This window comes from Streptopelia decaocto (genome assembly GCF_964273445.1).
Source record: "Streptopelia decaocto genome assembly, chromosome: 7".
NCBI lineage: Eukaryota > Metazoa > Chordata > Aves > Columbiformes > Columbidae > Streptopelia > Streptopelia decaocto.
Genome location: NC_138661.1, coordinates 42,011,350 through 42,025,780, shown reverse-complemented (window position 1 = coordinate 42,025,780; position 14,431 = coordinate 42,011,350). Strand labels below are relative to the sequence as shown.

Here is a 14,431-nt window from a genome sequence, read left to right as displayed (position 1 = left end):
CCAGCTCCTTCCTTCAAACTGTCATGAATTTATACAGGACTCATTTCACATCAAGCTGCTCTGACATGGAACAGTTAACTATTGAGGCTGTGGACCTCAGTCCACTTTTTCGTCCTGGTCTCACTCTGCCTCAGCTACCCCTTCTGAAGGGAAAAGTTCTCCTCCCAGGACAGGGAGGGCTGCAAATACTGCAGAGCCGGAGCAAGTTTGCACCTCGGCCAGGAGAGACATGTTATTCTTGAGCTGCAGTGCACTGGACATGCCATGGCATTGGGAGAAGGCAGTGTCCCCAGGACACTGTGGTGGGGAGTTCTTTGGGCATCTGTCTAAGGAAGTTAACCTGCAGGAGGGATGCTGACAATCCAATATGAGTGTCCAAAACCCAGCTCCTTCCTGTGTAACATGCTTGGTGTCAGGCCCAAGCTGTATTTCCTCTCCATCCTCAGTTGCCAGGTTCCTCCCAAGGGAGCCCTGACATTCTGTTGCAGGGGAACTCCTGACACAGATTGCTGAGCTGAACACATTACGTTGCATCTATTCTAGGAAAAATGTTAACTGCATTTTGAGCAGGCTTTGCTATTTGGGTCAGCCAGACTGACCTGAACGAACATTTTTCCTAATCAAGACAAAGTCACAGTGTAAAGAAGCCAAAAGCAACTTTGCTGAGGTAGTCAAGGGTGAGTTTTCTCTGCAACAGGCTGGACAGCAATCATAATGAATGACCTTGCGTAAGGCATCACCTTTAAGCCCTAAAGATGGTACTAATCACCCCAGCACTGGTTTAAATACTAGTTTCAGGGAGGACAGACATGCACATTGCTTCCATCCTGTGTGAGGGATTTCTGCAGTCTTAGAAACTCAGAAGAAAAAATAGGAAGAGAAAGAAAGGAGTGAAAGAGTGTGTAGTTCTGTAGTTCCAACCTTTATGTTTGTTCTGGCACAACAACATGTCAAGACTGGTGTCAAGCATCTATCACTCAGACACTGACCAGACCAGAGCAGCTTCACATGATTTCAAAGGCAGACAGCCCCGGAGAGATTTGAGAAAATAGAAGTAAAAGGGGAGATGCAAAGAAAGAGAACAGAAGGTGGGTAAAGAAGTCAGAAAGGGATGGGTGAGAAGGGGAAGGCTGGGGTGTTCAGGTCAGCTCAAGAGACTCCAGGAAAGAAAAGCCTTAAATGGTGTGACCCTACAGAAAAGCAGGAGCAAAAAAAAATTGGTTTCTTGAGCAGCTGGGAATAAGTTGGACAGATGTAAACACTGCATGGCAGACATGGGGAGCAACTGGGTTGAAAGACACAGCTTGCCTTTCGGCACGCTACCTGCAGTCCCCTGCCGCTGTGGCCATGCCCTCAGCTCCTCACACCCTTTCAGCTATTTCTGCTCTGAGGTACGATGCAAAACATGGAGGCACCAACCCAAGAAAACACCTAACAAGTCATAACACAAGTTGAGCTCCAAAGACAGGAAAGAGTGAGTAAAGGTAAGTATTGCCAGGCTGAAAACACAATCAACTATTTCAGCCAGAGGATACCAAACGACATTAAAGTTGCATGCTCAGATGTCACCATCTGCAGCAGAACAGCCACGGTGCTAGCATGGGGGTCAGTTGAAAAACACAGCCTTCGTCCCACTCTTGCTCTCACTTCCCATCTCCCATGTGGAGGCAGGAAGTCCCAGCAGTTCAGATGTGTAAAGGAGGATAAATACAGTCCCCAGCAGAAAGCTGGTATCAGTGGGATGTAGTAATCCTGATGACTGAGATTGGCCTGGGAGCGATGGCTAACACACCTGGCTCTTCTAAAAGACATCTCTCCTGAAGAAGAACAATGTTGGCCACAAAGTTGCCTGTGAAACATCGGTGACAGCACCTGACCTTGCAGCACAGACCTGGCATTTCCCTGGGAAATCTCTCAGCCAAATCAGGCCAAGAGACAGCTCCTGGCCATTTCTTAGCTGAGCTGTAATGGTCCATTTCATCCCTGGTGCCCTACATGTTCCCCTATAACTCTGCAGCAAAAAGAGTCACCAGCTGGCTTTTGTGTCCCATTTCGTTTCCTTCAGTGGACTCTTCACAACAGGACAATGAGGCACAGGACTCATCCCTTCCCTAAAATGCACTGGTACAAGTCAGTCTTGAGATCAGATCTTCATATTAAGCACCATGCTATCTGTGGCTATGAGAAGAGGACCTACCAGAAACACAGAAACAACTCCAAAGAGCAAAGAGCTTTTGTTTGCTTCCTTTAACACTGAGAGTTTTTAAAGTAGTAAATAAGTAATATACTAAATGCTAATTGAATACTATCATCTGAAAACCTACAGGGAAGTGCTGAGAAAAAAATAAAGGAGCGAGCCCAGGAGTAGACCGTTCTCAGAGGAAACACATGAGTACATTGCAGAGGTGTCAGCCTGGCCACATTTTGAATAGTGAGGCTGCACCTGTGGCTATGAAATCCGTGCTTCTAAAATTTCCCTTTAAGGGGCTGCTTCAGAAAACGCTCTTCTTTCCAAATTCCCCTCTCTACCAGAGACAGCTCCATCCCAGGCTTCAGTGAGGTCAGAGCAGCATCGGATGAGGCCACGCAGTGGCAGAGGAGACCAGATGCTGGGTGAAACCGGTGCAGCATGGGATAGGACCAGTGCAGCACCAGATGGGCTCCTGGGCAGCAGAATGCACTTCGCATCAATGAACCCAACGCTTGTCATGGGATTCAGAAGCCATCAGACACCATGCTTAGGCACTCATACTGGTACTAAGAGGAGGTCCAATGGAACAGTCTCAGAGGCTTTCTACAGCCTGGTCTGTAGAGATGAGACCCCTAGGTTTTCTCCTCTCTGAATACGCTGGTGGCATTGAATGACTGACTTATGTCAGAGGGGATGGCAGTCACCTGGCAGACATGGCCTGAGCTGTACATGACTGCAGCATCTCCCAGCTGGTGCTGCTGACACCCTCCCTCAGTGGGAGTGGACTGTATGCACAGATGTGCTTCCACCCCCTGCCAAACCCTCCCTTTGTTTACCCTGCAAGCACTTCATGAAAGTCCTTCCTGCTGCTCCCCACTAAGACGATGGCTGTGTTTCCAGTGTTTAACTCAGTTTTGGACACATGCCTTCCTGCACTCCTGCTCTCAGTTGCAACCTCTCCTCTAGTTCTGGCCTACCAGCACAGTTAAAGGGTTCTCTCACTTTGGCTGAGGTGAGTGTTTAGGCCAGTGGATCCCCAGCACATGCAGACAGTTGTCCAACGGATGAACATTTTCATTGAGGAAGAGTATCTCGAACATTTCTCACTTTCTTGGCAGCTAGGAGGGACACACAAATGGTCCCCACTCTCTGTGGAGAAAGTATTGACCTAGAGTCTTCCAAAAGAAGATCAAGTCTCTCCTCTTCTTCGTTATCAAAATGGAAATATGTTTCCTGGTGATGACCCTGCGGTGATGATGCTGTAGGCTCAAGGACCCATAAACTGCTGTGTTCAGCTCTGGTTTCATCCTGCTACTAGCACTTCTGCGGGTATAAGTCCCACTATGAGGCAATAAGGAGCAGCATGGACATGAAATGAAGGAACCACGAGATGGATCCAAAGAAAGAAATGGGAAAAACTAGGAATTATTATTTTAGGATTCATTTCAATCAGGCCAGGTTTGATGGCCCCACCAGGTCTCTCTCTATCTGTACTCCAGATCCCACAGGAATCTCTGACTGGCAAGTACCAAGCAAAATTTAAATTAAAAAGTCTTGCCTTGCCCAGTACTTGGCTGACTAACCATGGATGTGTAACTGACCAAATTTAACCAGGCATAGGAATAGAGGGCCAAAATGCTTTCTGTGTGTGTCTCCACAAGGGACTACCATCAGGCCCAGAGACCCAGCTTCCCATTACAGCAGAGCAACTGCAAAGGGTGAGAAGTGGATGACCAAATCTGCCTGAGCTCTTCTTTACTGTGTGGAGAGATGGTGGGAGAGAGCTTACACATCGTGAAGCTCACTCAGACCAAAAGTCAGTCCAAGACCTAAGCACCAATTAAGTGCTATTTATGTCCTTGTAGTAGGCATAAGAGGAATAGAAGTGTGTACAGGCTTCTTGCAAGAGCAACTCTCTTCCATGGTGAATAGCCTCTCCTTGTCTCCAGGGGATGCTCCCCTTACAAGCTACACCAGCACCACTCTCAGCCTGCTCACTACGTACAGTCCTGCTACTTCCCTTCTTTCTGCAGGCGGGAACATTAAAGGAAAGAGTACATGGTAGGCACACAACTTCGTTTGCACTCAAGGAGCAACCCACAGGTTCAAGCAGTTCTTCTCCCATTCTGCTGGCTTCTAGCAGGCTCCAGAAGATGTTGCTTGTCACACTGCCCAGATATACAGGATCACACAGCGAAAGAGTGTGTTACCATGCATTCCCCGAAGGAGCTGTATTAACACCACTGAGACAGCCTGAATTACCATTTTGCAACTTCTAACAGTGGAGACCTTGACTAGCTTGTAGAATGTTTTTTTTTCACCTTGATATTTCCCTTTTAGAAGGAGGTAAAGAATATGCTTTGAAAAACAGAGAGTCAAAATAGAATTGTGTTTACATGAACACTCAAAGTCATCTTTAAAAGTATTTTTCATACTATAAAATACAAAATATAGGGAAGAAGCAAACCAACTGGGATACTAGGTTAAAAAGAAACACATGCCTCCTCTTTGGCTGGTTTATTCTGGCTTCATTCTGACACTGGAGTGGCACAAACCCAGTGAAGCACAGTGGTGAATTTGACTCAAAAGATAAGGCTTTTCAAGAATTTCACAGCACTGATAAGAGCTGAAAGTACAAGCTCTCTGAGCGCAGCTGTAATAGACTGTAAGTGAATTGATGGGTGCTCACAGAATGACCAGAAATGCTGTGCTGGGCAGGAGACAAACAGGTGAAATTGATAAGCAGGCACTGCATGAAACTTCATTAGCTTCATTTATGGTAGGTCCTTCTGGCAGAAAAAGATGAGCAAAATGCCTAAGTTCAAAAGCAGTAGGTTGCCTCCTGAGCAAAGGAGACTGATAGTGTTGTTAGTAGTCATTGTATATATATAAGCCTGGTTAGCAGAAGCTAAGTGAATAAAAGAAAGATTTTGTGTCCCTTGGAGATTTCCCTTCCAAGTACCAAGCAGACACCGCTCTCCTTAAGATTTAAATTAAAAACAACAACAACAACCAAACAAATAAACTAAGCAAAATCAAAACCACACACCATCATATAATCACAGACTCATGCAGGTTGAGTGGTAACTCAGGAGGTCTCTAATCTGACCCCTGCTCAGAGCAGGGCCAACACTAAATGCAGACCAGGTTCACAGAATCACAGAATGTTAGGGATTGGAAGGGACCTCGAAAAATCATCTAGTCCAGTCCCCCTGCCGGAGAAGGAACACCTAGGTGAGGTTACACAGGAATGTGTCCAGGCGAGTTTTGAATGTGTCTAGAGAAGGAGAGTCCACAACCTCCCTGGACAGCCTGTTCCAGTGCTCTGTCACCCTCACCGTGAAGAAATTTCTTGTCATATTTAAGTGGAACTTCCTGTGTTCCAGTTTGCACCCATTGCCCCTTGTCTTATCATTGGCTGTCACTGAGAACAGCCTGGCTCCATCCTCGTGACACTTACCAAAGGAAGGAGTTTTCACAGTGCCCCTGGGCAGCCTCATGCATTCTCAGCTGTCCTCAGAGTGAGAAATTGTTTCCTTATACCCTGTCTAAACCTCCCCTGTTCCAATTTATGATCATCCATCCTCCTGCCATGCACTTAAGGAAAGAGCCTGGCCCCATCTTCTCAGTAGCTTCCTCACCAGTGCAGGCAGGCTGCTGCTAGGTCGCCTGGAGACACCTCTCCTCCAGCTGAGCAAGCCCAGCTCCCTCAGCCTCTCTTCACAAGAGAAGATCTCCAACCCCAGGTATCTTGGTGACCATCCCCACCACGCAGTAAGCTTTATCAATGTCCTTCTGGTACCAGGCTGTCCAAAACTGGACACTGTATTTCAGACACAGTTTTATGATTGTCGAGAAAAGAGGGATAATCACATCCCTCTGTCTAGCTACTGCTGCTCTCCTGTTCCTAGCTGCTTGCCGCCTCTGCTACCAGAGCACACCATTGCCCCATGACCCTGGTGGGCCAGTCCACCCATTGCAGGGGCAAGAGTTGCTATTTGTCTTCGCTAAATTTCATGAGTTTTCTGCTGACCCATTCCTCCAACCTGACTAGGTCCCTCTGAATGGCAGCCCCCACACTTATTCAAATTATTTTTTTTTCCTGTTTCAAGCACACAGACCTTTTTGAGGATGCATCTACAGATGTGCCTTCATTACTTCTTTGTCACAACTTTAGATGAGCAATACAGAGAACCATTTTTTTAAAGACCAAGATGACTCATAAGGAGTGCCAAAGGTTCAAGAATGGAGAGTAGAGACACGTAATTCTTGCCTCAAAGGAGCGCAGGCTCTGCAGTAAGGTTCATCCATCTTTTCTTTCTGCTTCCTTTCTGAAGAAATCATCCTCAGAAAAAGTTTCATACTGGCATTTTATGGCCAAAATTCCTGGCCTGCTCTAAGAAAAATGCTTGCTGAACAATATCTGGAAAAGTTTGCCCATCTTTGAAGCAAAGGCACTGGCAAATTAGCGAGCTATTGTGCACGGTGATGCTTTGCACAGTTCTATGTAAAAAGAACTTCTCAACACATCTCAAGATCCCAGGAGATTTGCTGGATTTAGTGAGAAAATGTAAGTGTATTCCTTCCCCCATGTTGTCATGCAGAGTGAGAACAAAGGGGGTGATGTATTATGTTCTGGCTCTTATATCACCAACAGATTTGGTAGGCAAAAAGTGGCTACAGAATCTCTTATATTTATCATCTGCAGGAAGAGAAGATATCAGCTTGACTCTCACACTCCAGCTGAAGTTTGTGGTGCTCACAGTTGGGAAAAAAATTCACAAAAGCATTTATTTTTCTATCTGAAAGCTGAGCACAATGATGCCTGAGTCACTGCAACCTAGTTAACATGAAGGGAAGGGGAGGCTGCTTCAAGAAGCAGCTTTCCAAGCAGAAAGGCAAATTTAAATGAGGTAGGATGGAGCCAGCCTGCACATGGCCAGTGCACACTTTAAACACACTGTCCTGGCAAGTGGCACCAGATGGCACTCTTACACAAAAGCTGCTTTTTCATAGAGTCTGCTTGCAGGCAGGAGTTGTATTTAAGCTATAAAGAGGTACCACGTATATTGGTTAGAGATTCTCTGACTTGTGACTGCAGCCCGTATCACACCTGGGTAAAAGGGCTGGTGCCAATACATACTATTTTCACTTTGGTAAGGGAATAAACACTCCTGGCATAAAGCATTTAGTATCAGCACGGCTTCATCCACAGTGGACGTATGTGGAATTAGGGAAAGCACAAAACTCCTAGCAACAGGTCTCTCAGATGTGAGCAGGCAAGGCCTTGCAGTGCGAGCGAGCGCTCAGTCTCGGGCTGGCGTGCCATTGCAAGGTCTGTCTGAGCACAGTGGGATTCTGCTGCCTCCCGTAGAGCCGGACCAGAGTCAGTCCTCAAGGCACGATAGTGTCTTGGAAATTAGGAGCTGGTGATATTCATGAGAGATGGGGCTGCCTGCGTAATCTCTTTCCCAGACCCAGTGTGTCTCCACACACTAAGTGTGATGCACATAACATTTATGCAAATTCTGCATCTCTACTGTCTCCTCCACAAGGGAGGCAGCATAAAAGGCTTTAGATATCTTCTGTGTAACACAGCAGAAGTGGATTAATCAGATGTTTAATGGCTACAGCCCTCCTCTCCCTGTCCCCTGCTTCTGTGTCATGATGCCGGCATCTCCGCTGCTCCCGTTGCAAGGGAGACCCTCACAGTGCTACACCAGGAATGTGGGAGGTGCCAGTAGGGTGACAGGGGAGTAACAAACTGTGGCTAAAATCTCTCTGTCTGGGGCAGGCACGCTGACCCGTGGCTGCAGCCACTCGGAGGCTGGTGGAGCCTTGAGTGCAGGCAGTGCCTTGCTGTCCAGCATTGGATGATGCCCTCACCTCAAACCACCTCTGAGGTGGGGCCCTTCCCCCTTTGGCCTCAGGATTGGGTCCTCCCTGGCAGGAAGGCTGCAGGTTTCACAGCACAAACTCCCACAGAAAGCTCAGGCAGGACAGCAAAGAGCCTGTGCGCACTGCTCGGGAGAGCTGCTGGACTCGGGACTTGCATGACTCCTCAGAGAGGCTGGGCAGTTTCCCTAGAGGTGAACAATGCCCCTTTGGTTTCTTGGGACTGGCAACACATTTTCCTCCCAAGTCACTCTTCCCCCTCACCCTTCTTTCCAAAGTAAATCAGCCCAGCCTTAATGCCAAGCAGGAGATGTTTCATCTCCCAAATGCCACTCTGAGGAAAAGTTAGAAGCAAACAAGCGAGGAGGCACTGAGCCCAAAGGTCTCCCTCCTGAGGGCACCTGGTCGTGCCCCCGGTGCTGCCTGAGCTGAGCCACAGCAGGTTGTGCACTCCCCGCCTGGGACAGCACACTTATCCCCCAGCCATGGGTCTCAAGAAAGCGCATTGTAAGAACAAACTGCGATTCTTCAGGAGGGTCTGCTCGGGGTGCAGCAGGGCCGGTCCCGGGGAACGCTGCCCGTGTGCGGCGAGGAGCACCCGGGTACCCGCATCCGCGGGGCACTCAGTGCTCAGGCGCGGGACCCCGGCACACGCAGCCCCAGGGCAGCTGGGGCGAAGTGGGGGCCGCGGCGAGCCCGCCGGCGCGTCCCGTGCGCGCTAACCGGGCTGCGGCCGCCCGTCCGGGGCCGCCCCGCCGGGGAGCGGGGAGCTGCCGGCCGTCCCTTACCACATTGCTGAGGAAGTCCGCGTCGCTAAAGTCGCCGAGGTCGAGGAAGCCGGTGCCGGCGGCGGGGAAGAGCCGCTCGGCGGGGAAGGGCTCCAGGATACTGTCCATGGTGCCCGCGGCGCGGGGGCTCGGCCGCCCCCCGCACTCCGCCGGCCGGGCTCACTGCCGCGGCACGCTCCCACCCGCCCCCCGGCGGCGGCGGTCCATGGGGCGGCGGGGCCGCGGCGGGGAGCGAGCCGCCGGCCGGGGATGGGAGCGCCGCGCCGGGTGCCCGCTCGGGGCAGCTGTCAGTGCCCCGCTGCCGAGCAGGCGGTGCCGCCGCCGGCCGCGACACGCCCCCGCCCGCGCACCGGGAGCCGCCGGGGCGGGACTTCCCTCGCCGACACCCCCTTAAGGCAGCGCGGCGGCAGCGGCGGGCAGCGCATCCGCCTCTCGGGCAGCCCCCGGCACCGCGGGGGCCATCTGCGTCCCCCCCCGCATCCCCCCGAACCTCGGGGAGAGCGAGCTCGGCGGGTGCCCGGGGCTCCCGCGCTCCTCCCGGGGCTGCGGAGGTGGCCGGAGCGTGATGCTGATCCCCGACAGAGCGATTTCAGTTTGATGAACTGATCAGACTCCCCTTCAGCAGACCCAGCGGTGGCCCTGCCGGCAGAGAGGCAGTGGCAATCTCTGGTGTCCCCTCCCTCGGGGAGCAGAGCCAGGAAAGATAGATGGGTCTTCTGAGGGATCAGTGCCCAAAGGGGAGTTGCAAGGTGTCAGGGAGATCTCCTTGCCCCTGCTCTGCCCAACGGGCTTGCAGGTAGGCCTGGCTGCAGCAGCCCATGTGGCTGCTCTCTAATTAGAGAGTTGGGCACCATTAAGGAGCTTCAGGAAGATTATATGGCTTCAGATAAATAGGATTATGGATCCCTGTCCTCTCTGATCCTTACTCAAACCAACACTCAGGAAAACCACTTTTAATAATCCTGTTGAAGACTGATGTTTTATTAATATGTCCCTGCTTTCATGGCTCTACAGGGAATGGACTGGAGTCCCAGCCCCTGGCAATGGCTTTCTTGATCCCAGGCATATGGAGAGCAGTGCATCTTCCCTGGAAGAAGCCTGGCTGAAAGTTAACCAACAGTGAGGGTCATGGTGAGGAAGTAGAGATTTGAACTGGCTGGAGCCTGTGTTTGAACCAGATACTGGCTTTCCACTCATGTGGCCATCATAGGCTCTTGCTCCATGCTCCCCACAGGTCTCAGGACTAACAGCACAACCTGAGGTGTTCCTTGGCTACTCAATGCACAATCAGCCGCTTGCTACCTCCTGCACACAAAAGCCTTTATACTTGCACACACAATGGGCTCTTTCAGTTAAATTTGCTTTTACCTTATGTTTCAGTCAAGTGTAAAGAGCCTTTGGGTAAAAGGTTCAGAAGACATAAATTCAACCAGGATGGAGTTGTGCTGGGAAAATAATGCTGTTCCTCCTTCCTTATTGGTAAAGAACCCTCTTTGTCAATGTGGGTGCCAGTGGATTTAAAGGGCGGAACACAGAAACCTTTGCCACTGTAAGACGGAGAGAAGAAATATGTCCTTACCCTTCAGCAAGAAGCAAACTACCTCCAAGCAAGGGGAAAGACATCTCTCCTTTAGCATCCCAGTCAATGGGGTTCTCAGCTGTGAGGGGCAGGAGGACTGAGCCCTGCGATAGCAATGGGGTGACAGTCCAGTGTCACAGAGCACAGGCAGAGCCACAACAGGGCCAGCTTCACCTCCCACCACTAACCAAACATGGCTATCGCTTCCCCAGCTGCAAAGACTCACTGGTGAAACCAAGAGTTGCTGGTTCAGTGCCTCACCCAGGTTAACATAAGGAAGGCTCTTCTCGGGACACACGCTCTATTTATCCTCAGCACCAGGCCAAGGAAGCTGAGATGGTGTCAGCTCCAGTGGCTGTTTGCACAGCATGGGTGGCATTGTCATCAGAAAAGGTAAAGCAAAGTAAACCTCACTTGTTTGTCTGCACTCTGAAGGAAAAATGCTTTGGCACATTCAGATGGGGATTGTGAAGTCCATTTGGAAGATTAAAGTCTCTTGGAAAAAATGAAATTGCCTGCTCTGAGACCCTGCTTCTATTTAATACTTTACGTACTGAGCGTAACTGCCTGGACGCAGCTCCCCTCTCTATTGCTGCTGCACCTCTGCAGGCAAGGAAGGATTGTAACAAACCTCCCATTTTGGTATTGTGCTTTGCAACTGCTCTGTTGCGTCTTGGAGAGCTCTCATTGGGACCCGCACCCCTAGCACTTGTGTAGAGCTTTGAAACAGACATTTTCTCCATGTCAGATACAAATGCATTCATTAAAGGCAACGCACAGGTTACTTCTGTGTTCAGCGAGTGTCACTGCCCACCTCTGGAGCCAAAAAGGGGAGGTATTTCTGCAGGTGAGCAGCTTTGTGCTCCAAAAGAGACTTGGGGACAGGCAAAGTGTTGATGGAGTGAGGGAAGGTGATTGCAATTCAGAAAGTCTTGGACGTGCTGCTGCAGCTGGCAGGGGGTGTCCACAGCCGTGTGGGGAAAGGACAGGCAGAGCAGCACTGCTGCAGCAGAGGCCTGGCAACTACAGCACTTGCAACACTTGAACGGTGTTAACAGCATCACATGGCTGTGAAGAAGGCAGACACCATGCTGGGATACAAATTTAGGAATCCTCCTGCAAAACCTTTACAATATGAAGTTCCTCTCTGCTCTGCAGAGGACCAGTGCAGAATACGGCATTAACTAAAATACCGTGCCTATCTGAGGTGCCAGCCCTAGAGCAAGATGGGGACTATCAGGGCTGGATCCTGACAAGGGCAGTGAAGAAAAAGTGAACCCTAAAAAAGGACTGAGGCAATTGGGCTGTTTTGGTCTAAAGAGATGACTGTCATGCCAACAGCCTTTAGGCACTCAGCTGCAGGAAATAGGAAGGCAGGAATTGTTCTCCATTGCCGCACTGGAGGGGACAAGCAGTAACAGACGAGTACCTGGGAAGTGGCAATGTCACACTTACCAGAGCATCTTTTGAACCAGGTTCTGCAGCCATCTCTTGGAACATAGATGTGGCAGATCAGGAAGCAGCCTTGGGGCAGTGGCTGGATCACATGATCACTCAAATTCCTTTTCAGTCTTATTTTCTCTGATTTTACATTTAGATTTGTTTGCAATCTGATCGCAGAAGGAGACCGAAACAGCAACCAAGTATGTTTAAACTGAACAAGCCTCAAACTGACAGCAGATAAGCCTTCCCAGCCTCACAACATTTGATACTGTAAATGCACATGTATGAGGAAGCTCATTTTATCAGTGCTGAGAAGTGAATCATCATACCATTTCTCATAAGAGAGGGATCCTGTGCTTCATCCCGCCTGGTCTTGCTGCCACTGCCTGGCTTTATGCTCATGGAGGGAGAACTGCAAGTCTCTCATCATGCCACTTGCATCCGCTTTGCCTCCACCCTGCGCCATTGTGAGCAAGACACACAAGACAAGGGAAGCAGCACCTGGGTTTGAACACATACACAGCAATTCAGGCCATTTTGCAGCCTACAAAGCTGAAGCTGTTGTTCCCCCCGCCCAGACCGAGCAGGAGGTTTCACAAACTCACTGAGGATGAGTGTTTCTTGAGGAATGTGGGGCGAATTGCCTCTGTCGGTGATTTTTGGTTTGGTGCATGCAGGCTCCGTCATTACAGGAGGGATTGTCTGCCTGTTGTTTGCCCTTATTTGCAGCCTGGATAGCTAGTATGGGGATGATTCGTGCTGTTATAGCTGCTTGCTTTGGGGGTTAGACTGGCTCTTTAGGACTGAGACCACAGCAGAGCTTTTACTTTGAGTCTCACAAAAGATAACGTTTGTCCTGTTTATTTTTTCAGCTTTGGCGTTCATATGGATAGAATAGCTGGTTTCTGCCACAAACCAACTTCCTAGCCACGAAGGCTTTCTGGAGCTGTGCAGGCTCCATACTTTGGCCCTTCAGTAGCTCTTTATAGCAGTCCTGCCTTTATTTCTTTTAGGCTTTTCTCTGGATTAGATTATCTCTTGGTATACTACTCAGGGGTGGTTTTGCTCACTGTGTTGTGCAACACTGGCAGAGGGAGCAAGTGCTGCATTGTAGTACCCCTCTGCTCCTCAAGTCCCACTGAGAATGAGGATGGAAATGGGACTTTCAACGTAGTTCAAAGAACAAATAGTTACGTATCCAACAACCAGGCTGTCATTTCTTCATTTAGTTTTTGTAGGAACAATTCAAAGCCCGTGAAGAAGTCAAGATAGGAGGGGAGGAATCCAGCAGCACATCCTCTAGCAAAAGGTCACTGTCGAGGAAGGACTGGCAGGCGGTGGAGCCTTTCTCTGCCCTCCGTTCCACAGCCCCGCCCCATCTAGGAAATCCGGCTCCCTTTTGATTCCCTTCCAGCGGCGGGTTTCAACTCTCTCGCACACATTTCTCCCTGCAGCCAGCTCCAGCTGCTATTTCCTCCTTCCACCTGGGTGCTGTGTCCCTGCCAGGTACTCAGCACACCTGCTCCCAGCACCAGCAGGACAGGGAGGGGAGCCAGCGAGGAAGTCACACCTATTGGCTCCCTGCTAAAACCAGAGAAAGCAGGGAACACCTGTGCAATCTTCAAAAATCTGCTGCCACAGCTCAAACAGGGAACGAAGTGTGTTCTGCACGTTGCTTTGCATGCAACTACCCAGAAATGGTGTTGCATCAAATTGTAATAAATGTCTGCCTGCAGACACACACATTTCATCAGTAACCAACGAGTCCAAGTAGGTGTGAGCCGTGCTGGAGCACTCGAGCGAGGTGCAGACACACATGTGTGTGCTAAGGGAATGTACACCACGATTTGTCCTTTCTTCCCCCTCTTGCTTGGGAAGTAGAGGGGAAAGTGAAGAGCATATTAATTGCATGTTTGCATATGGCAAAGATCCATGAATGCTGTGGTTTCAGTGAGCACCCTAATGCTATGTGGGGAATGAAAAGGAAGCCACAGAGCTCAGCTCTGCAATTATTATTCTTTCTGAGGTAAATTTAGGGCCCTCAGATAGGTCTAAATCAGCCTTGCAAACGAGTGACAGGCAAGGAAGCACGGAATGCAAGACCTAGGGAAAGGAAAGCCTTGAAGATAAGACATCAGACCCCAGCAATGTCCTTCTGGGGAACCCCTTCAGTGTCCTGGAAATGCAGCTGAGCTGCCTGTGGCAGGATTAGGTACATTGGAAAGTAAAGCCCCAAAGCGGTAAATAGATACCATAACAACAGATGAGAACTGAAAACTCACCACTTTGAAAGTAACTGATAAAGGGAGAAAAAATCAACTTGTACCTCCTTCACTTCTTCATGGCAGGCTAAGAATGCTTCTCTCCCTTGTCACACACAGTCTGTCCTCCCTGCTCTATATCTTGGACAGAACAGAGACTCTGCCTTTGTTTCTTGCTGGCAATCTCCCTGGAGAACCAGACAACTTTGAGGGTGACTAACTGAATGAAAAGTAACTCCAGTACGAACGCACCTCCTTCCAGCAGTTTCTTAGC

At 49.8% G+C, this 14,431-nt stretch overlaps 1 protein-coding gene across 2 annotated transcripts in view; it reads right to left on the bottom strand.

Moving 5' to 3' along the window:
• Positions 1-9,159, bottom strand: part of CREB3L1 (cAMP responsive element binding protein 3 like 1) — a 47,088-nt gene extending 37,929 nt beyond the window's left edge. For both annotated transcript variants that reach the window (XM_082058307.1, XM_082058308.1), the window contains exon 1: positions 8,875-9,159. In XM_082058307.1, coding sequence (XP_081914433.1) covers positions 8,875-8,982 — 108 coding nt within the window. In that variant the 5' untranslated portion in view covers positions 8,983-9,159. The remainder of the gene's footprint in view (positions 1-8,874) is intronic.
• Positions 9,160-14,431: the final 5,272 nt, after the last annotated feature.